This window comes from Abrus precatorius, unplaced genomic scaffold (assembly GCF_003935025.1).
Source record: "Abrus precatorius isolate BTA unplaced genomic scaffold, Abrus_2018 Scaffold7, whole genome shotgun sequence".
Lineage (NCBI taxonomy): Eukaryota > Viridiplantae > Streptophyta > Magnoliopsida > Fabales > Fabaceae > Abrus > Abrus precatorius.
The window spans coordinates 5,168,713-5,190,635 of record NW_020874417.1 but is presented as its reverse complement, the minus strand read 5'-3'; the positions used below and the strand labels follow the sequence as shown (position 1 = coordinate 5,190,635).

At 31.2% G+C, this 21,923-nt stretch overlaps 3 protein-coding genes across 4 annotated transcripts; 1 reads left to right on the top strand and 2 right to left on the bottom strand.

The window, feature by feature from the left end:
- Window positions 1-595: 595 nt before the first annotated feature.
- Window positions 596-982, bottom strand: LOC113870875 (auxin-responsive protein SAUR50-like). Its single transcript, XM_027507397.1, has one exon. The coding sequence runs from the start codon at window positions 980-982 to the stop codon at window positions 596-598; it is 387 nt and encodes a 128-aa protein (XP_027363198.1).
- An 11,939-nt stretch (window positions 983-12,921) lies between these two features.
- On the top strand, window positions 12,922-15,516 carry LOC113872253 (leucine-rich repeat receptor-like protein kinase PXC1). Its single transcript, XM_027509665.1, has 2 exons — window positions 12,922-14,292; window positions 14,840-15,516. Exons 1-2 carry the CDS (start codon window positions 12,942-12,944, stop codon window positions 15,514-15,516), a joined length of 2,028 nt encoding a protein of 675 aa, XP_027365466.1. The 5' UTR covers window positions 12,922-12,941.
- Window positions 15,517-16,389: 873 nt separating this feature from the next.
- On the bottom strand, window positions 16,390-21,162 carry LOC113872254 (uridylate kinase). 2 transcript variants are annotated; one of them, XM_027509666.1, is made up of 7 exons: window positions 20,242-21,162; window positions 19,000-19,144; window positions 18,778-18,831; window positions 18,594-18,685; window positions 17,486-17,721; window positions 17,168-17,338; window positions 16,390-16,829 (listed from the first exon to the last, which is right to left on the bottom strand). In XM_027509666.1, exons 1-7 carry the CDS (start codon window positions 20,895-20,897, stop codon window positions 16,732-16,734), a joined length of 1,452 nt encoding a protein of 483 aa, XP_027365467.1. In that variant the 5' UTR covers window positions 20,898-21,162; the 3' UTR covers window positions 16,390-16,731. The 2 variants fall into 2 exon arrangements, with proteins under 2 accessions (XP_027365467.1, XP_027365468.1); XM_027509667.1 differs by having other exon boundaries at window positions 16,414-16,829; window positions 17,168-17,241; window positions 20,242-21,136.
- Window positions 21,163-21,923: the final 761 nt, after the last annotated feature.

Below are 21,923 nucleotides of genomic sequence, written 5' to 3'. Positions count from 1 at the left end.
TGTATTAAAACATAACTTAGTTGAATTTATGTATCGTCAAAGATCTTACATGTCGTATTGTTAAAAAATGATAAAAAAAAGAGAGAAAGAAAAGAAAAACATGTGCATCATAACATGTTATGAGATAATATTTGAAAGAGTCTACATACAACTTACAACTTTTATAATTTTATTTTAGTTTATTTTCATAAATTTAATAATATAAATTATTATTTAAAAATATTAAATAAATAGTTAATTAAGTTATATAGTAAACTTATCAATTTGTAAAAGTCAAAAACTAAATAATAAAATGAATCAAATAAAATTAATCTATACTTCTCTATTTTTTTTTATAAACTCTCTTATTTGATTTTTCTAAAATTTATGAAATATAAATTGCTTTTACCTAAAAAAAAGTTTTTATATAAATTTGTTTCTTATATAGAAATTTATCTAATTATAAACTTACTCAAACTGAGAAGATCGAAATCTAACATGGTTGTTAAGAACTAATCTTGGACAATTCTAAACGAATGAGGAAAGTGAAAGAGAGTTATTCTCCATAAGCTGCTAGAACAACGTACATAACTGGAATATGCTTAATGAAAGCATTTTAGTTGCTGCTCCTGCTTTTACTATCAAAACCATGATGAAGTAGAGGTAGAGAGTCCTTGGAGAAGCTATGGTGTAGGTTCTTGAGAGGCACGTGGGTAGAGGAGGATCGGCGCGCGTGAGGTTGACGTTGAAGGGACTGAATAATATTTTCAAAAAGGAACTCATCACAGGGTATAGCCAAAGGACCACTCTTGTTGAAGCCGTAGCCTTCATATGATGCTTGCTCCAGCAATTGTTGAAGCAATGGATGGTTAAGGTAATCAGCTCTTATCACAAACCTTCTCTTTGCTTCTCCCACTGTCACAGCCAAGTGCCCGCGTGGCACATCCGCAGGTGGTTTCTTCTCACTGCCACCACACCCATTCTTGCGCCACATGCATGACATGTCTTGTTTTCACTGTGTTAGTGTTGAGGTTGTGGCTGCTTAGTGTTTGGTGCTTTGTTGTGGTGGATTATGTAATGTTACATATGTGTGTGCATTTGTGCTATTTGAGACTACCTATAGCCTCATATATTATGCTTTTATTTTCCATCTTGACAACACATGTGTGTGCTTTGGGAAACGATTTAAACAACTCGTAATGTTTAGACAATGGTTCGGTATGGTAGTTTGATGCAGCCTTTCTTGTCCCACCGCTGCATTCACGTTATTATTTATTATTATTATTATTAATCATGTTCACAGGTAAGTGTGTTAATAAACCCTAAATTTTAATATTGAGACAGTCATACAAAACGTGTATTAGGAGATTGCTTGTGGAACTACTGAAATCAAATTTGCTGAATTGAAAAATTATCGAAGCCGTTCAACATAGTTTGTTTTTTGTAAAAGTAAAATTTCAGTCATCTATAATTTGAGATAAAATCGACTATAAATGCTCCTAGGAGTCAAAACGTAAATTCAAATATGTTCCAAGGGCTGATTTAGAAGAACTATGAATAATTTATAAAAAATAAATTGTGACTTTCATTAATTATTTTAAGTTTATTTTAATGAGTTTCTTAATATATTTTATCAAAATAAGTTATTTTTAATTTATTTTGTAAATTTCATGATTAAATTTAAGCTACATGTAGTTGTTCTTTTTAAAAAAATCTTATTAAGACGTGTTTTTGACATAAGCAGTAATTTAAACATGTTCTAAATATTCACTACAAGTACAACATAGATACGTTACTAATTTAAAAATGTTTGTGCATGATATTTTTAATTAGCGGTATCCCTAACTTGTCATTTGTAAAACAAAGAGAAGGATGTGGTTGCCTTTAATGTGTTGGAACAGGTCTGTCTATGTGCTGCTTAGGTATAAACAGTTTTCTTTCCTCTTCTCTAAAAGCTGTACTACATCATTTTAATATGAATACGTAACTTCCCTAAGGGTAGAATCTAGTTTATATTTTAAGTGCATAGACTTGATGGAGCTTTTAATGTTACAAAAACAGATATTTGTGTCAAACTTCATTTGCAATTTAAAGAATTTGAATAGCCCAACATCATCACCAGCTTTTCATCATAGCCAAACAACAAGTATTTTAGAATTTTTTTTAACAAATAGTTATATGAAAATATACTAAAATAAATTTGAAAAGTAAAAATACATTAAACATATCAAATAAATTAAATTTATATGTTTTTTTCTTCAAAAGTTCCTTAATTATTCACAAATACTTATAAGTTTTTTTTAATCTGAGATTAATAAAATATTTATCTTAATTTAAAAGTTCTCACAAATTAAAAGATAATTCAAATCAGGCCTATATATTATAATGTTGCTTGACTTTAATATTAATCTTCGTGAGATGTAATTAATGGATGAGAAATTGCTTTAGTTTTTAATAGTTATTACTTATTGGAAAATAATCTTGCTTATTATTATACACATGATTGATTACGTAAGAAGCACAAGAAAAGTATTGAAGAATATAATTCGCATGGAAAATATATAAAAAGAAGATATTTATTATTACACCTGTGTATTTATTATCACTTTTTTTAAATTATATTTTTCCTAAAATATTTTTTTTTATAAAATTTTTAATTTAGAAAATACTTGGTTGTAAAAGTGGTGAGGGAAAAGAGTATCTTTCTTTTTGTGCATAAGTTGGAGATGATCAACAAAATAAATTTTTGTTAGGGCAATAACAGAATTAAATTAATCATTATTGGATATTTTTTTTTATAACTATTGGATTCTAGTTTTTTTTCTTAATTTCTTGTGATTTTGTTTTAAGTATCATTTGTGCCAAAATTTAATATTTTTGGAAATTTATTTGTTATTTTTCACCTAATAGAAAAATAACACCGATTGAGGTTGAATTATTCATTTGATGTCTATAACTTACTTCAACAATAGGATATATATATATATATATATATATATATATATATATATATATATATATATATATATATATATAAAATTTATTAAAGACAATCTTATCGAGGTTGTATTGGACCTTTATAAACGATAAAAAAATTTCTCAAGTATTTATTAATTGTGATTCAAACTTGAATAATCCTTTTAATTGATTTACGTGTTTAATGATGAACTTAATTTATATTTATCAATTTTTATATATAATTTGTGATTATTCATTCTTAAATAAGAGCATTTCTAAGAATAATTTCAAACAAAAAAATATATATTTAAAGGTTTATTTTTTTTTATCATGCCAACTATTTTTTGTATTATGTATTTTTCTTTTTTTTTAAATAAGTAATTTGGGTCCCTCAATTAATTTTTTTATTTAAAATAATTACATTATAATTTTTTTCAAATATTTAGAAGGTTTACAATAAATTTAGAATACAAAATAATTTTAAATTCTTAGAAATAAAAAAACCGGTTAAAGTATGATTAGATTTAAAAGATTTAATAAAATATGATACCGCAGGTTTTGAAGAAGATTTTATTTTTAAAAAAATCATACTACTTAAAATTTGATATCTGACTAGTGAGATCTTATTAACAGATGGCTTAAAGTCATTAAAGCAATTAAATTTGTGAATATTTTTAATAAAAAATTAAGAATATAATTACTTTAGGTAGAAAAGATAAAATTTAGAAAAACTTAATTAGTATTAAAAAGTAAAAATAAAATAAAATTGTGCATAACTCAATTTAACAAAACAATGAAAAGTACAGTAAAGCCATTGTGTTTTTTGGAGTACATGATTCTGCCGACTCGTAGTAACCATGTAAACATGAAATGTGATATGCAAATATCACATTTTGAGTAGTAATGACAATCTTTTCACAAATTAGCATAAAATATATCTTAAGACACTGTTTAGTCACAAACATTTGCCCAAAATATGGTAGAACTTATACGGAAACAGCACGATTCCAGAAAAACGTACCCTTAGTGTGTGTTAGTTCAGAGTTTGTGTGCCTCTTTCTCTGTTTCTCATGTGTCCTCACATGTTAATGTGAATTCTACTAATATAAGACCGACAATCTAACACCGCCTCATGTTCAGTAAGAATCACTAATGATGAATTTTCTTATGACTTTGAATTTGATCCCATTCTTTGTGATTTGTGGAATTTATTTGTGGTGCAAGTGGGTACTTTACTAGGTGGATTACTTTAGTAGCCAGACATGCAATCAAGATCCCTTTGTCCTTTACAGAGAAACCTACAAAATAGAAATTAAAAGGGTCACTTGGTAAACATAAATTTGAAATGTTAACTAGACCAACTACAGAAAAATATTATCTTTTAGAATATGTTTACTTTACTTTTATTCATACAATAATATTAAAGAAGGAAATTGTGTTACTCAACATTTTGATATAAAGGTATAAATGTTTTAAAGGGGAAAATCTTGAACAAGATTATTTGTTCCTATGAATTGTGACGAGTAGTGGCAGCGCTCTTTTAGCCGTATTGGGAGCAATTACCATTTGAAAAATTTATCAACCTTCTTCACTGTCTTCATTGATGCAGATTAGATATATACCAAAAAGCGTTTTGGGTAGGTCACAGCATTGGTTATTAAAAACGAAAGAAACACTACGATACTTAACAGTGTTAACAAAATAAGAAGGATAAATTAGTGCATTGTGGTAGATCTGAATACTTGCTCTATATACACCTTCAGAATTCAGAACTAGACCTTCAAAGCTGGAAAGTGATACGTGGCACCTGCGGGGGGCAGGGCAGAACTCTTGATTGAAAGAAATTTAGAATGTAGATGGATATATCAATAAGAGAAGTAGGATTGGAAATTACATACCCAATACAAAAAGGGTCATATTAATAATACACGAACAAGTCTTGTCTATTGGAACAAGCAGTGATGCTATATCATACATCAGTAGGGGCCTCTTAAGTGACATTTATATAAATAATATAACCTATAACGAATTATCTATCTGTAAACCCAGTAGAATATTAAAAAAAATTAAGTATATCAAATTACTCTGATATAGTAATTATTTATAATTGATGATTTATTAATCATTAATTTTTATATATAATTTATGGGAGCTATTTTTTAAAGGAAGGTGTTTTTATGAACTTTTTCAAATACAAACATTTTCAAAAATTAATTATCTTTCTCATTATACCAAGTTTTTTTACATTAATTTTTTTTAATTTAATAAAGTCATCTCTTTATTTAATTTATTTAATATGATACAATATTAATTATTAATAAATTTAAAATAATCCTACAATATACTTTTAATTAATTATTTAGTATAAGAAATTTTAGTAACCTCAATCATTAAAATTAAGTTTAGTATAAAAAAATAATTTTTATGTCATTCATAATAGAAAATTATTATTTTTAATTATTTATCCTCGTATTTAAGCACTGAAATAAACAGTAACACTTTCCAAGATGGATTGATGTTATAAATATATTGATAAAAAGGTGGTCGGAATTGGCGTGGTGACGACGGACATGTCGATCTAGAACGATGACAATAGCGAGTTGATTTGTGTTAAGTTCATTGTTACATGATAAGTTTTTGCTATTTTGCTCATCAACAATAACAAGCACGAGCCAATTGAAAAACTCAGGCACATGCTACCAAAAGCACTTGCCACATATGTGTTTTCTTTTTCTCGTCCTAATTTTTGTTGGATTTTCTCCAATGTATTTATTATTATTATACTAAATTAATGGAAACTATTCTAATAACAAAAACTTTGGAACTTGGGGCCGAAGAAGATTCATTTTCCCATGTCTCCCTTAACATGCAAATGGCAAATAAACATGTGCAGCATATTAATGACATCAAGGGATAGCGATAACTCTTCTTGGTCTCTTCCCTCATCTAGGCATTGCATGAAGACTTCACATGGATTTGGCACTTTATGTTTTTCCAATCTCCTCCTTTAAAGAAAGCTCAAGGCTAACATGACTTAGTAAATTAACTTGTATGTATGACCGATTCAACTTGTTAAATTGTTAGATATATTTTTAAAAAATAAATAATTTAAATATTTGATATGTAATTTAATAATAACAGTTTTTATTTATTTATAATTTATTTTTTATAAAAATTTATATAATTACTCTTTAATCCTTCTATTTTATATTTTTATATAATTGTATTGATAGTTATTTTTTTTAAAATAAATCTTATATGTATCTCATATTTAAGTGGTGACTTTAAGAAAGTTTGCATTGATATACACTGATGTAGTTTCAATTTTTAATTAAAAATAATTTTTAAATTAATATAACATTGAATGTCATTTTAAATTTTTAGAATTTTTTGCAAACTCTATATACAAAATTTATAATTTTTAGATTTAAAATTTTTACATTTACTTTCATAGTTTCAATTCATTATAAAAATAAACTTTTATATTGATAAATTATTCAATGTCATTTTAGATTTCCTCCATGTCCTCTTATACACTGGTTGCATATGCTTTGTATAATTTTTATAAATTTTGCTTAAATTATATTTTCTTCATTTATGCAAAAGTTACAAAAAAAAAAAAAAACAAAACTACCTCATTGTATAAATATCGCATTCATTAATTTACTTAAGTCACGCAGGACATACTAATATTTGTTTAAGTGAATAAAGTTTGACTTAAGCAAATATTGAGTATCATATTTTCGCTTAAGTCAAATTATTATAACTCAAACAAAATTGACTTCACTTAAATTAAAATAATATGTTAAGTAAATATTAACGAAAATTTGTATGTTCATTATTGTATAAAATTAGTTTAAATAAATATAGTATAACTTAAGTGAAAACTATAAAGAATGATTTTTCTATATTTTTTAGCATTCAGCTATATTTTTTTAATCATTATTATTATTATGATTTATCTAAGTTATTTTTTTTAAGAAAATTGAGATGAGTACATGATGTTTATAAATTTAATTAGTTCTATTTATAAATATCATAATTTAAAGTATGATAATGTAAAGAAAGTAAAATTATTTAGGTTGTTAGATTTGAAAAACATATTTGCATGCTATTTAAGAGAAAATAATAAGAAGAAATTGAACAAAATTTTTATGATACTATTTTAAATAAAAAATATTTAATTCAATTTGATTTTTTGTTTTAAATATTTATTTTACATTTTTATCACTTAAATTTCAACCACTAAAATACAATTGAAATGCTTGAACTAATTTTAAAAACAGAAACGAAAGAGAGTGAATTTAAAAGAATACGATAAAATTTGATATAAATGAAAAAAAAAAACCTTACATTTGCATACGTTACAATTATACTTTTAAAAGATATTTGCTTTTAAAAAAATACTTTTAAAGAACCTATTTTAAATATTTAATATTTATAAAACTTGCAAAATTTATTAAAAAATAAATTATAAATATTATAATTTTTAAACCTATTATAACATATTATTTTACTTTTAAATATTTAATGTTTAAAGTTATTTAAAGTAATTGATAATATATGTTTATTATCTCAAAAAAAATTATGCTCTTGATTCTTAACTTAATAAATTTTTAATTACTTTAGTTTCAAACTGAATAAAATATCTCTTGCCTTTTTGTTACACTTTCTTTTTTATTAAAGATTAAAAAAAAATATTAAATAAAAGTTTATAAAATTAGAGATTAAATTTACTATGGATAGAGGGTAAAAAATTATGAAAAATTTGAACGGTATGAAAATTTAATTGCTTTAATCAAATTCCTGTTATTTATAAAATATTTATTTTGATAAATTGATTTAAGTTTTGTATTTAAATTTTTTAAAATAAAGTAATTGAATTTTGATCATTTATAATTTGTAAAGATATTTAAAATTTTGAAATTTCAATATAATATTTTTAATTATAAAGAATTTGTAAATTCTGACAATAGAGATAGTTTTGAGATGCGAGAGTTTACAGCGAAGCTGTGATAAGAGAATACTTTCATTTTAGGTGTTATTTAAAATCTGTTATTTTACTTTAAAAAAATTCATTATTTTATTTTTTAAATTTAATTAGAATTGATAAAATAGGTTATTTGATTTTTTTAAACTGATCCGTTGCAAGCGTAAACTTTAACAAGTTGGTACAAAAGAGCTTAAATCCAATTTAGACTTCTAAAAATGATGTCCAAGATTGACAATACTTTATTTTATCAGCATTTTACATATATTTGTGGACTTATTTCATTTACTTAATTGAATTGAGTTAAAAGAGTATAAATTTAATTCAATTTTAAAATTTAAACTTTATATTTTGTTGAGTGAGTTCAGGTTAATTTGGTTGGATACGTCTATTTTAATTATTCTAAATTTAATATTCAAACAAATTAATGAATAAATAGTTATTCTAGATCTAAATGATGAAGGCCTAAATTAATAATAATCAATAAAAAATCAAATTGGGTACTCCGTGCATTTGTAGTCGGAGATCATAGCTCATCACATTCACACCCTCTTCGCCAAGTGTTTCTGAAATTACTTGTTAAAAACTGAAACCTGTGTTTAGATTTTCACAATTGAAAAACTTTGTGTGTAAGATATAATGTTTTATCCTCTGCAAGACAACTTATTTAAAGAATCCATGAAAGAAGATATTATTCTAAAGAAATAATAATATGTTCAAGTATTGAGAGTATCAAAGCATTGATTTAAGTAATTGACTACAAAAGCAAACTATTATTAAGAAAATAAAGTTATATTCGTTTGAAAAAAGATGAAAGTATTTTTTTCTTCTCTTGTATTAAATATTAAAATAGCAAAAAGATGAAAAAAAAATTAAAAGACTAAAAACACTTTTACCTTATCAAAAAATCTAAACAGATAATTTTTAGATTGCTGATCATTTGAATATCCTATTATTAATTTTAGGACTTTTGTAAAGGAAACTAAATTTTAAACACCCTTTGGCTAGGTTTCAAAAACTTCATCTAAAATCTTTATTTTATTTTTTAAATTCAAATTTTAATATTTTATATTTAAAATTAGTTCTCAATGATATCAAAAATTAATAATGAGATAAACTAAATCCGCAAACATTGTTGACATTAAAATGAACCAAATTAACGCATATATTCACATACTAGAGTAATCTTTATAATTAATTATAAAGCGGGAACTGTAATTTAAATATCCAAAAAAAGAAGTGTAATATATTTAAGATATTAAATAAAAAAGATTGATAGGACATGCTTTGTTGATTGCATAACAAGGGTGAATATAATAGCTAGTCTCTTAAGTATACTTTGATTTTATTTTTAAAAAATGTACTATGTTTAAATCTGAAACTAGATAGGAGAAGAGAAAATGAAAGTATAAATAATTAAAATAAAAGAAAAGAACAAAAGTTAATTTTTCTTTATTATTTAGATGAAGGGAAAAGAAAAAGTAAGAAAATGATTCTTTTTCTTTCTTCTTGTTTAATGGAGAAGAAAAGTACTGAAAAAAAAATTGAAAAGAAAAAGTGAGAAGAGAAAAAGTATAATTATGATATATAATTTCAATATTCTTTTTATATAGAGACATGATAGTTTCACAATTTTTTTTACAATAATTCATATAAACGTACGAAAAGACAAACTATATTATTATTGATTTCATTATTTAAATAAAACACATGTTAGAAGTTACGATTTGTTTTATTTTTAATGTTTTTTACGAGCTGTTTTACACCATCTTTTGTAAAAATATTATTTTTCTTTTATTTAACAATGAGAAGGTAAGTAGAAAAGAAATTTGTTATCTTAGAAAAAGCTTTCTCTCTTTCCCGATTTCTCCTTCTCTCATTTGAATGGATTTTGCATTTTTTTTCCCTCTCTCTTTTCTACTTTTTTCGTATATTTTCTTTTTACTTGTGTTCATCTTAACCAGACAAAGGTTCTTACGCTAAGGAAAATCCATTTCCTCTCCCTTTGCATCAAACCTATCTGTTGCAGGTTGTCACAAATTACAATGCTTCTTTTGTTCTTTTCCCAACCATACTCAGCACTGAGGGATGCAAATGCAAGTGAAAATTAGTGACAGTCTCTGTGATCTGACATTGTTTTTTTGTTTCTATTTGATGATTCTTTGTCCGGACATGAAGCATATTTCTTGGATCCGATAGAGTTATTGTGACACTTTGTTTGTCACATATATATAGATATATATTTATGCATGCTTGATACCCCTAATGTAGCCAAATAGACAGTTTGGAGATTAAAATCTTCAGCTTTAGCTTTTATCTAAGCAGAATGTTCTTAAAATAAATCTATGTTCTTTGCCCATTTTCCAATATGAAAAAAGCAAATGAAAGAAAGAAACAAAGACTTTGATTCCCTACTGCAACTGCAAGCAGTATCATGGTGCTTTTTCAAGTCTTGCTGACTCAGACTGACTGGCTAAATTTTAGATTTGTAACGCCAATTTCGCCTTCAATCTCTGCTGCTTTATTTTTCTTTTGCTTTTGCATGTTCATTGGGCCAAAGCATGGTGTCATTGTAATGCAACAACTAACAATAAAGAAAAAAAAAGCTGAAACAACTCTTCACTTTTTGGGACAGCTTACCATGTGGTATATTACTGTAACTATTACACCCATTGTCCTCACCAATAAAAAATAATAATAATAATAATAATTTTAGGTTAGCCAAATTTTAACTTCTATCTGTTCCATCAAAAGACCCGTTTCATAAATTCAGTTTGAATTGATATTTGGATGAATCGAGTAAAAAAATTAAAATTAATTCATAACAAAAGTTAAAAAATTTAAATTATATGTTTCAGCGGGTTTAGTTATTTTATATTACAATTGCTATATATCCAAATGATTTATCCAAGAACAAGAAGAGCAGAAAAGGAAAGGTAAAAGTGGCTTAACAAATTGTTACTACTGTAGTATATTCAGTCTAGAAGTGACCATATTCCAATTTTCTGCTATTGTGTAAATAGATTTTTAATTTTTTTTTTATATAATATGGAATGGGAAAAAGTTTGCTTGTTCTTGACTTAAAATGGAGAACTATTTTTGCTTCCACGACATAGAAAAGAGGAGCAGCATGCAAATCAAATAATGAATCACTCTCCTTTGTTGAAAGCCTCAAAAGTTTGTCTAATAAAATATATCATTTTCATTAGGGGTTGAAATATATGAGCAGTGAAAGTTACACTAATGAATTACTTCGACACAGTTAATGCCTCAGTGGTCCACAGCTCAAACACAAAGGGTAGATATAATCGTGGATTGAATTTCAAATGCTTCTTTTTCTCTCCACCAGAAGATTTCAAAAATTAAATTCACAGCTTGCAGACAAAGATGATAACAAGAGATCCATACCCACAAGAATGCTGCATGCACCCAAATTCAATTTTCAGTTTTCTTATCAAAATAGGAGTGATTGTCAACAGTCAATCTCCTTTACTCTTGTATAATAACACACAAATTTGACCTTTAGGCACCAAGAGTTGATATGTTCATATTTATTAAAACCTTATCAAAACCATCACTGCAATTACAATTAGATAATGTGTGTATGTAAGTGAAACATTTACTTTTCATATTGAACATGAGTTTCAAAAGGACACTGCATATTACAGTCAATTAGCTTGGGAGAAGATGAGTAACTACATTGGTATTGTTGTTGTATTGTAAAACCAAACTCCTCTAATTGTCATTTAATTGATTGTTTTATAATGGATGATGAGCTTCTTCAATGTTCGTTCAAATTCAAAAGTCCTTCAACACCAAGTGGTGTATATAAATTGTAATCTTACTGTATAATAATTAAATTGATATAATAATGTGCAGCCATTGTACTTTTCATAGCTATAATTCGTCCATACCAATCTAATTTAAATTTATTCTGCGCATGCCATTGCCTCATTGATATATTTAATTTAAAAGTCAAAGTGGAAAAATATGGTTTTAGATCTCTAAACATAGGTGAAAGTTCACACGTATGCTGTCGGATAGAACAGAGTAGTAGCCTCCCTTTGAGGAAAACCTGAATATCCTTAAAATCATTTTCAAATTTGTACACTTGAACTCGTGAGCCACAATAATCCAGCAACAGCATATCATTATTTTTATACAACTAAAGCACTGATGGCTCATTAAAATAATCAACTAGGTAATAAAGTATATAATACTCATTCATAGTATAAATCATTGTTTATTCCAATGATATCTTTCAATTCTGTTACTAAATTCGTCCTATAACACTGGAGCAGACTAATGGCGCCTCTTTGTATATACACTCTAGCTCCATTATCTCCTCATTCAAATTTGTTTACCTTGGACAAAACTTGCATCGTAACTTGTATAAACTCCGTTTTCAATAAAATTTTGTCGTCTTACAGAACCTGGTTTGAGTTTGCACACTTGTCGAACAGAGTGTTGCGCTCGGAAACATACAATCATAAATGTTAAAATAAATATGGATTCATAAACATTTGAATGGTAAATTCATACAACCACTAATTAATCGTAGGATCATTATTTATTTTTATTCTATAGTACTAGAAGGGTCTAGGACAATATTTTCAGAACACAAGCATCAAGAGGCATAACATTTCCCTTCTTTTTCTTTTACCTTTATCAGAACAGACCAAGAAAAAGAAAAAGCATGAAAATAAATCTGTTTGTTTATGTTATGTCTCTTTTTCTTTAGAGGAGTGGACAGCAGCAATCATTCACACAACCACCATTCATCATCATATATATTCCCTAAGTCCTAATCACCCCAACATATAATAATAATAATAATAATAACAATAACAATAACACCAATCCTTTCTCACTCACTCTCTCCAATCACTCTAATCATACCAAATGAAAATCCTTCCAATTTCACCTTCATTTCCACTCATTCCAATTTTTAAAACACAAACATTGTTTCCACTTCCCGCCTCAGCCTGAGACAACAAAGGACAAACAAAGAATTATGAACCATCACCACCTCCTCTTCCTCTTCTTTCTATTTCTCTTCCCATTTGTAACACTAACTCTCCACCACAATGACACACGCGCGCTCACCCTCTTCCGCCGCACCACCGACTCACACGCCTACCTCCTCCAAAACTGGACCGGCCCCGACGCATGCACCGGCGCGTGGCGGGGCGTGTGGTGCTCCTCGAATGGGCGCGTCACCTCACTCTCCCTCTCTTCTCTCAACCTCCGAGGCCCCGTTGACGCTCTCACTCCTCTCACCCATCTCCGCCTCCTCGACCTTCACGACAACCGCTTAAACGGCACCGTTTTGTCTCTTTTCTCCAACTGCACTAACCTAAAACTCCTCTATCTCGCTGGCAACGATTTTTCCGGCGAAATCCCGCCGGAAACACCCTCCCCAAAAGGCCTCATCCGCCTCGACCTCTCCGACAACAACATTCACGGAAACGTTGACTTTCTCTCTAATTTGACTAACCTCGTAACCCTAAGACTCCAAAACAACCTTCTCACAGGCCAAATACCCGATCTCTCTTCCTCCATGCACAATCTCAAAGAACTCAACATGACAAATAACGAGTTCTTCGGTCACTTACCTAACACCATGCTCAACAAGTTCGGAGCTTCAAGCTTCTCCGGAAACGAAGCTCTATGTGGTGCAACTCCATTACCCGTTTGTTCCTTCACGACAACCCCTCCTTCTTCTTCTGATAACGATAACGACAACAACAATGAACCAAATCAAACGGTTCCTTCAAACCCAAGTTCATTCCCAGAAACAAGCGTGATTGCTAGACCGGGTAGTAAAAAACCACATAAAGGGTTAAGTCCTGGTGCAATTGTGGCCATTGTGGTTGCAAACTGTGTAGCATTGCTTGTGGTTACTTCGTTTATAGTGGCTCATTGTTGTGCAAGAGGAAGAGGGTCGAGTTCTATAGTGGAGAGTAGTGAGAGTGGGAAGAGGAAGAGTTATGGGAGTGAGAAGAAGGTGTATGCAAGTGGTGGAGGAGAGAGTGATGGGAGTGATAGGAGTAGGCTTGTGTTTTTCGATAGGAGGAGTGAGTTTGAGTTGGAGGATTTGTTGCGTGCTTCTGCAGAGATGCTTGGAAAGGGTAGTTTGGGAACTGTTTATAGGGCTGTGCTTGATGATGGGTGCACTGTGGCTGTGAAGAGGCTTAAGGATGCTAACCCTTGTGCTAGGCATGAGTTTGAACAGTATATGGATGTTATTGGTAAGCTCAATCATCCTAACATTGTTAGACTCAAGGCTTATTACTATGCCAAGGAAGAAAAGCTTCTTGTCTATGATTATCTCTCTAATGGAAGCTTGCATGCTCTTCTTCATGGTTAGTCTCTCTTCTCTCCATTTTGCTACTTTTCATTTAACTTTTGATATGTCTCATTCTCTAAATTTGTTATCTTTTTACGCAGAACACTATTCTAAATAATATTCAAATTTTGAAATAGAAACAAGTTATACAGCTATCTTAAACTTTGCTGATTTAGTTGAGGTTAAATTAAAAATTTATTCCTTACATTTTACATTATTTTTTCATTTAATTATTATGTATAAAAAATTATATTTTAGATTTTATGTAGAAAAAATATACAAATTAATTCACTCATTTTATTTTTGCTATTTAATTTACTCCTTTTATTGACATTATAATGATATTATAGTATTTTTTCTATATGAGTTAAATATAAAAAATTGTTAAGCGTGAGACAAAAATGTAGATATTATATTTATGTAGAGAGAGATATATTTTTGAGACTAGTATGTTTGTTTCCATTTTTAAAAAGAATTTAAAAAAAACAAAAAATATGTATTATTATTTTGAATTTAATTTTATTATTATTATTTTAAATTTTGGGTTTGTTGGATATGAATAGGGAACCGCGGTCCGGGAAGAATTCCATTGGATTGGACTACTAGAATAAGCTTGGTATTGGGGGCAGCAAGAGGCCTTGCAAAGATCCATGCAGAGTACAGCTCAGCTAAAGTGCCTCATGGGAACGTGAAATCTTCAAACGTGCTTCTTGACAAGAACGGCGTTGCTTGCATCTCTGACTTTGGACTATCACTTCTCTTGAACCCCGTTCACGCCATTGCAAGATTGGGAGGGTACAAAGCACCCGAACAAGAACAACAGAAGAGGCTGTCTCAGCAAGCTGACGTGTACAGTTTTGGGGTGTTGCTGTTGGAAGTTCTCACAGGAAAAGCTCCTTCATCACAGTACCCTTCACCAGCTCGTCCAAGAATGGATGAAGAAGAACAAAGCGTTGATCTTCCCAAATGGGTTCGCTCAGTTGTGAAGGAAGAGTGGACTGGAGAGGTGTTTGACCAAGAACTCTTGCGCTACAAGAACATTGAGGAAGAGCTTGTGTCAATGCTGCATGTTGGCTTGGCTTGTGTGGCGGCACAGCCAGAGAATAGGCCAACTATGGCACAAGTTGTGAAGATGATTGAGGATATTAGGGTGGAGCAATCTCCTCTTGGTGAGGACTATGACGAATCCCGCAATTCACTTTCACCTTCAATTCCCACCACTGAAGATGGTCTAGCTTAGGAGTATTGATTATTGTTAAATGATATATAATAATAAGATTATTTTATGTCATATATATTCTAGTTCCAGTGAAGTAACTGTCTTCGCTAGCTTCTCTTCTAGTTGCATTGTCTCGCTGCATATTAGTAGCTCTTCAATCGTGTTTAAGTGTTCTTTTAAAATTTGTGAGATTTTGTGGAATTTCATTGTTGAATGTAGCCCAAATCTGAATGAGGATCTTGAGCTTAGAAAACCATTGTCTAGTTGAATTGTATAATGTAACATTTTAACTTTCAAGTTTGCATCAGTGGACGGTCTTGAGACATAATTGATCCAATTCAATGGCATGGTCATAAAGCACTGTGAATTCGCAATCATGAGTTATTGTTTTTTATTTAACACTTCATAATTGAAAATTGATTAACTACTTAAATTTCTTAACACACTTAATCTGAAATCATGGAATCTTGTTAGTAGGTGCATCAATGTGCTCCAAATTGCTTTCAAAAGTTCGGCACGCGACTTATTATTTCTATGGAGTTCATAATGAATTTACCGCGCGCATGCCAGAAATGGCTTACGGGTTACAGCTAATGAGTACCTCTTTTCTTTATGTAAATAATGAGTACATTTGGGAATTCTAAACCCTAAGATAAAATATTACACATCCCATATCGAGATGAGAGATAATATTTAAGGCAAGAAAGCCTTGAACTATTTCGCAAAAAAATTACTTCCATTCGAAATTAAAATTAGTTCACATATTAGAGCTATAAGACATGCTATGTAAGTGCGTGGATTCAAATTTTATAACCCACAACATTTTTTTCATGAGCTTTTCTAGCCCCTTATTTTTCATCTCTTGAAATAAGGGGAAATGAAGTAGTACGCTTGCAATAATAAGTGAAGTTTATTCCGTATCTGTTTGCATTTACTTACCAAGGATGGTTAACGCTAATACAATACTACGCTACAATTCATCTGGAATAATATACATAAGCATTCTTTTCTTTTTCTGTTTACAGAAGATATTAGAAGTACAACCTCCACCTAAAAACATAGTGAAAGGGAAATTGTGATTTCAGCTCCGCAGTACAATGTCCACTAACTTCGCCACATAACTGCATATGTCCAGATTTGATATTTTCTTCACCGAGCATCTCAGTGGGGTAGGTATCCCACTCAGCCTAATGGCTTCAGTTTGTCTAATAATAATTGAATTGGTTGAATTAGCTGTTAGCTTATTGCTCCAGTTTGGTCAATTAGAGTGCCAACTTGTTCTCCACACAGAGCTTTTGAGATGTTCCCAGGCTCCAGTAGATTAAAAACCACCACTGTACAAGTAAATGGAAAAAGAAATTAATCAAATAAAATATGTAATAAAATGTTCACTTTGTCGGTCACTTCAATAACTATGATCAGTTTACAAAATCCGCAAGCTTCAACATAAAAGCCAAAATATTATGACTCTAGGAAAACCAGGACAAAGCACCAGGAATTTTCTTGCATAGACAGTGCCTACCGATTTAAGTATGCAATAGGTCCTATTTGGGACCTACTGTAAGGCACAGACCGTAATGGCAGTAGATTTGTATTGTCTAAGCATGAAAACCTAAAGCACTAAAACCTGAAACACACCCATGAAAAAGACCAAATACAACAACTTACTAACCAGGAATAGCATTTTCCTCACAGAATGTCAGTGCTGACACATCCATAGCAGTGACGCCTCTTGACCCCAGCTCCCTGAAGGATATATGTTCAAAAGTGAAATTGTTATCTCGTGAGTTGCGGTCATATACACCATCTACGTTAGTACCCTTGAGGACTGCCTCAGCATTAACTGCAAAGCAAAAGGAGAAGAATGCTGATGCTGGCAAAATTAAAATCATAAACAAAGATACATGCATTGCCTATCTGTATAAATGATGGATGATGTGCAGAAAAGAGGTATTTGAAATTTATTTTTTAAAAAAGGACAGCAGCATACGCTCTGAAGCACGAAGAGCTGCAGCTATGTCAGTGGAGAAAAGTGGATTGCCAGTGCCAAAACCAATGCCACCAAATATAACAACTCTTCCTTTCTCGAGATGTCTGATGGCCCGCTGCCTATTGTATGGTTCAGCAAACTCCTGCATGGCAACTGAGGTTTGTACGCGAGTCTGGACACCCATCTTCTCTAGAGTTGATTGGAGCAATATTGAATTCATCACAGTTGCCATCATACTGGCATATTCAAGAAGCCATGACTCATTCAGGTTAACATGTTAAAGTAAAGTGAAAACAAAAGTAATTCACTTTAGAAGGTAGTATTAACCAGAAAGATTAAAATGATCTTATGGACTTTTAAGGCCATGAAAGCACCAGCCCCGATATTACCCATGTGCAGGGCATCAAGAAAATACATGCCATGCCTGAGCACAATAGGAACCCTACAAAGTTGAAGTACCAAATGAAATTTATGTTTTCGGAGAAAAAGAAACAGAGAAATCAAGGGAAAAAAATAGCACAAATTCGTAGCTTAAAGTGTTACAAAAGAAATAACTGTTATACATATTTCAGTATAAATTTATTCATCATAAATCAAAACTTCCCAAAATTGAATATGCAATTAAATGAGAAGGTCAGAAGTGCAACTCTAGGAAGGGGAAGAATAAGTTTATGTAAATCATAAGCAGAGGCACATCCAGTCAGAAGAGATAATAAACATAGATAAAAACACAGGACAAAGTAATCCTCCGGGTGACCCCAACCCCATTTTACTGCCCCACCCAGACATTCAAATATCAGATTTCCAATTTACTTTTTTAAAATGTGGAGAATCTTTGTCTTCTTTGCATTCCAATGACCCAGACAAGGTAAATGCTCTACAATTCCACTACCAGTATCCCACTATCCCATAGGATTCAAAGTTCACTCCTCAGCTGTGGCCTTCTCTGGCACTATCACCAAGGTACTCTCTATCCCGTTTCATGACTTTAATATATTTTGGTTTTCCTTGGATTATCCATTTTGTAATAAGAAATGGATGATTGATCTCTTGTAAAATTATGATGGCATAATAGAGCTTGCTTAGAAATTTTAGTGATTAACCTTACCCAACTTGGTATGCAGTACATCTTTCTAAACCTGTTGCAGTTACCCATGCATCTCCACAGAAGAAATTGCGACCTCCAACAACAATTGCCACCTGAAATATCAAAAGGAAAGAAGCCTGCTTCAGCTAAACTGAAAAGGATAGCAGAATAACATATTCCAGAGGACAATCAGGAGAACTGATACCTCCACACCAAGGCGGGAAGCTTTGGCAACTTCTCTTGAAACTAACATGGCCACCTGACAATTAATTTAAACAAATAAATGGAACAAGTGTCATCACAACATTCCAGATAATAATAAGACCTCTACTAGTTAAAGACTAAATAGTTCATATTATCAAACTTCCTCCACATGTATAACCATACCACAACTGTTTTCCTTTTCGGATACATCAAAACCACAAACCTTAGGGTCAATATTGCAGGTATCAGATGCAGTAAGTGCCGCTCCACTAATCTTGAGGACTACCCTCCGCCATCTAAGGTTTGACAATGCTTTGGACTTCATGTTATTTGCTTGACCTCCACTGCTGGGTGTTGCCACTCCATATCTATATGTAAAGCAGGGGAATGCTCAACATTCACAAATCAACATTATAGAACAAGGAAAAGGAAAAAGAAAAACAATTTGTAAAACCCTCCAAATAGTGACAACACAATCAATTTGCTGCTTCATCATAGTAACACCACCTGGCATTACAAATTGGAATTGTCATCCTAAGTTCTCATGTAATTTGTGAGCCAGAAATGTGCCAATGAAGATAGCATTAGCTTTTTTGCAGCATCACCAAGGAGAACTTCAAAATTTTCAGTATCAGTTAAACCCATATTTATTCCACAATCCTGTTCTACATTCTAAACTTATGCATAAATAACATGACAAAAAGCCTATGTCATGTAACCCTAAGATTCTACAAACTATAACATGCTGCACACCTGTACTAAAATGTAGTAGAGCTTTTCATCATTCCATGTTGTAAGCATCTACATAAATTAAGTACAAAGATAAGCAAGGTACTCAGATCAGAAACAAAAATGAACAAATCCTCTTGATACAAAGCACAATGGAATATAACAATACACAAAAGAATTAATTTACCAATGGACACTGCACCAAGACAATAACACACTACAATTAATAATTAAAGTAACACCAGAACCAAATGAAGTTCCCACTTGATATGTAAACCAGAAGTGTGCCAGTGAAGACAGCATGACACCTATTAAAATGCAGCAATACCTCCAACGAAAATAAGTTTTCAGATTCAGTCAAAACCGTAGACCCCTACTTATTCCAAGAACCAATTTGAACTCCAAACTTATCCACGAATAACATGACAAAAAAGCATATATCACGTTAAAGCAAACACTCCACTAACCATAACATGCTCGCAGTTGTACTACAAAGTAATGTTATCGAGTTTCTCAACATTCCAATCTTCAAGCATCTGAGTAAACTAAGCATTTAGAAGAATATGCCAAAATCGGAAAAGTGAGAAACCAAATGAACAAATCCTCTAAATATATTAGCGCAAAAATGATTAAAAAACATCAACAAGATGTCAAGTGAGTACTAGCACTAGCACTTGAATTCAACAACACAACCATGAAACTTCATAAGGATGTTGAAAATTACGGAGTTTAATACCTCTTCGATTGCCTGGGTGAAGTTCCGGCTGAAACAACCGCTTTATCCTCATCGGCGAACTTCGCCGGCAAAGAATTTCCCACGATTTGTTCCAGTTGCTTGAACCAAGGCCAGGGACTGGTGGAAATGCAGCCACTACTCATCCTATGTCTCTCTAATTTGTACCTCTTCTTCAGGTTATCCACCTTGTTCTTACACTGCTCTACGCTTTTCGATTGGTTCTCGCATCGCTCGCTCACCACCGCCGCAACATCTTCCCAATCCCTTCCCCTCAGGTTCCCCCGATTCAGCTGTGTGAACTTCTCCGTGTAAGCTTCGAGGAGGCACACAATCGCCGTGTCGCTCCACTCTTCCCTGTCCTTCCGGTACTCAGCGCCAGCGGTACTGCTCGGAGGCGCCTTCGATCTCTTGTTGAAGCCGTACGACGTCGTTCCGTCGCCGATCTCCTCGCACTCCTTCCTCTTCTCGCTCCCGCCGTCGTCGTCGAAAGGATTTCCGTAGTCTTCGGCGTCGTTAGCGACGGGTTTCGGCGGGACGGAGGCGACGGCGACGGCGGAGGGGGAGAAGTGGTGGTGAGGCGCGTAAGGTTGGTGGTGGAGGGGGTGGTTGTCGTCACGGAGAAGTGAGAAATCGTCGTCGTCGTCGCAAGAGGCCATAAGGTGATGGCGTTACGGCGTCGTCGGGGACGTTAGGGAAAGAGAGTGGGGCGTGGAGGGAAGGTGTGTGTGAGAGGGTTTGACGGAGCGTGCCTTCCGTGAGTTGGTCTGGTATCTGCCGTCACGCGTGGTGACGGTCCCGTTAAGTGACAAGAGCGAGTGCATTATACGCTCTTTCGCTAATCCTGAAGTGGGTGGTGGGAGAGACTTGGACCCGCCAGTGACGGGCCATTGCATTGCTCATCTAACTTCAACATATTTGTTTGGGCCAATGTTTCTTGAGTTTGGTATTAAAACGAAGCAATCAATTTTTTTTAAAATAATAAAATTATATTATCTTTGTAATTTTTTTAATTCTTTTTCATTACTTAAAGATTCAACTATTTCACACATTTATTTAAATTTTTTCTAAGCTTTTGTGATGTTAAATGTTACTGTTTTTATTTGTTAAGAGGAAACTACTTAAGTTAGTATTTTATACTTTTTTTTATTAGTCTTATTATTATTTTTTACTTTATAAAATTTAAATAAATTCCATCTCCAATATTATATTTCTAAAAACAAACAGTAAATAAGTTCTATGAACTATTTTACGTCTTTCATTATCGTTTACAATTTTAAATATTTTTATTTACATTTTGAGACAATAAAAAAAAATAAAAAAAATACATGTAACATATTATAGATGTAACAAATTATATTTTATTTTTATGATAAAATATTCTATTTAAGAAAGTTAAAACGAATAAAAAATAATGGAAAATGTTTCTCTTTAATTTAAATATATTAAATATTATGAAAAATGAATAATAACATTAACTTAAATTATTTTATATTTTTCTTTAATTATATTACACAATATTGTGTGATATCAACATTATCGCTCCTTGTCATTGATGTATATTTTGATAAAAGTTGATCCAGCGTTATACAACTGATTGTTGTACAACTGCAGTCTGCAGTGCACGGTTGCTCATCAACAACATGAAGGACAATTGATCTAACTTTATAAAATTAATCGTGGTT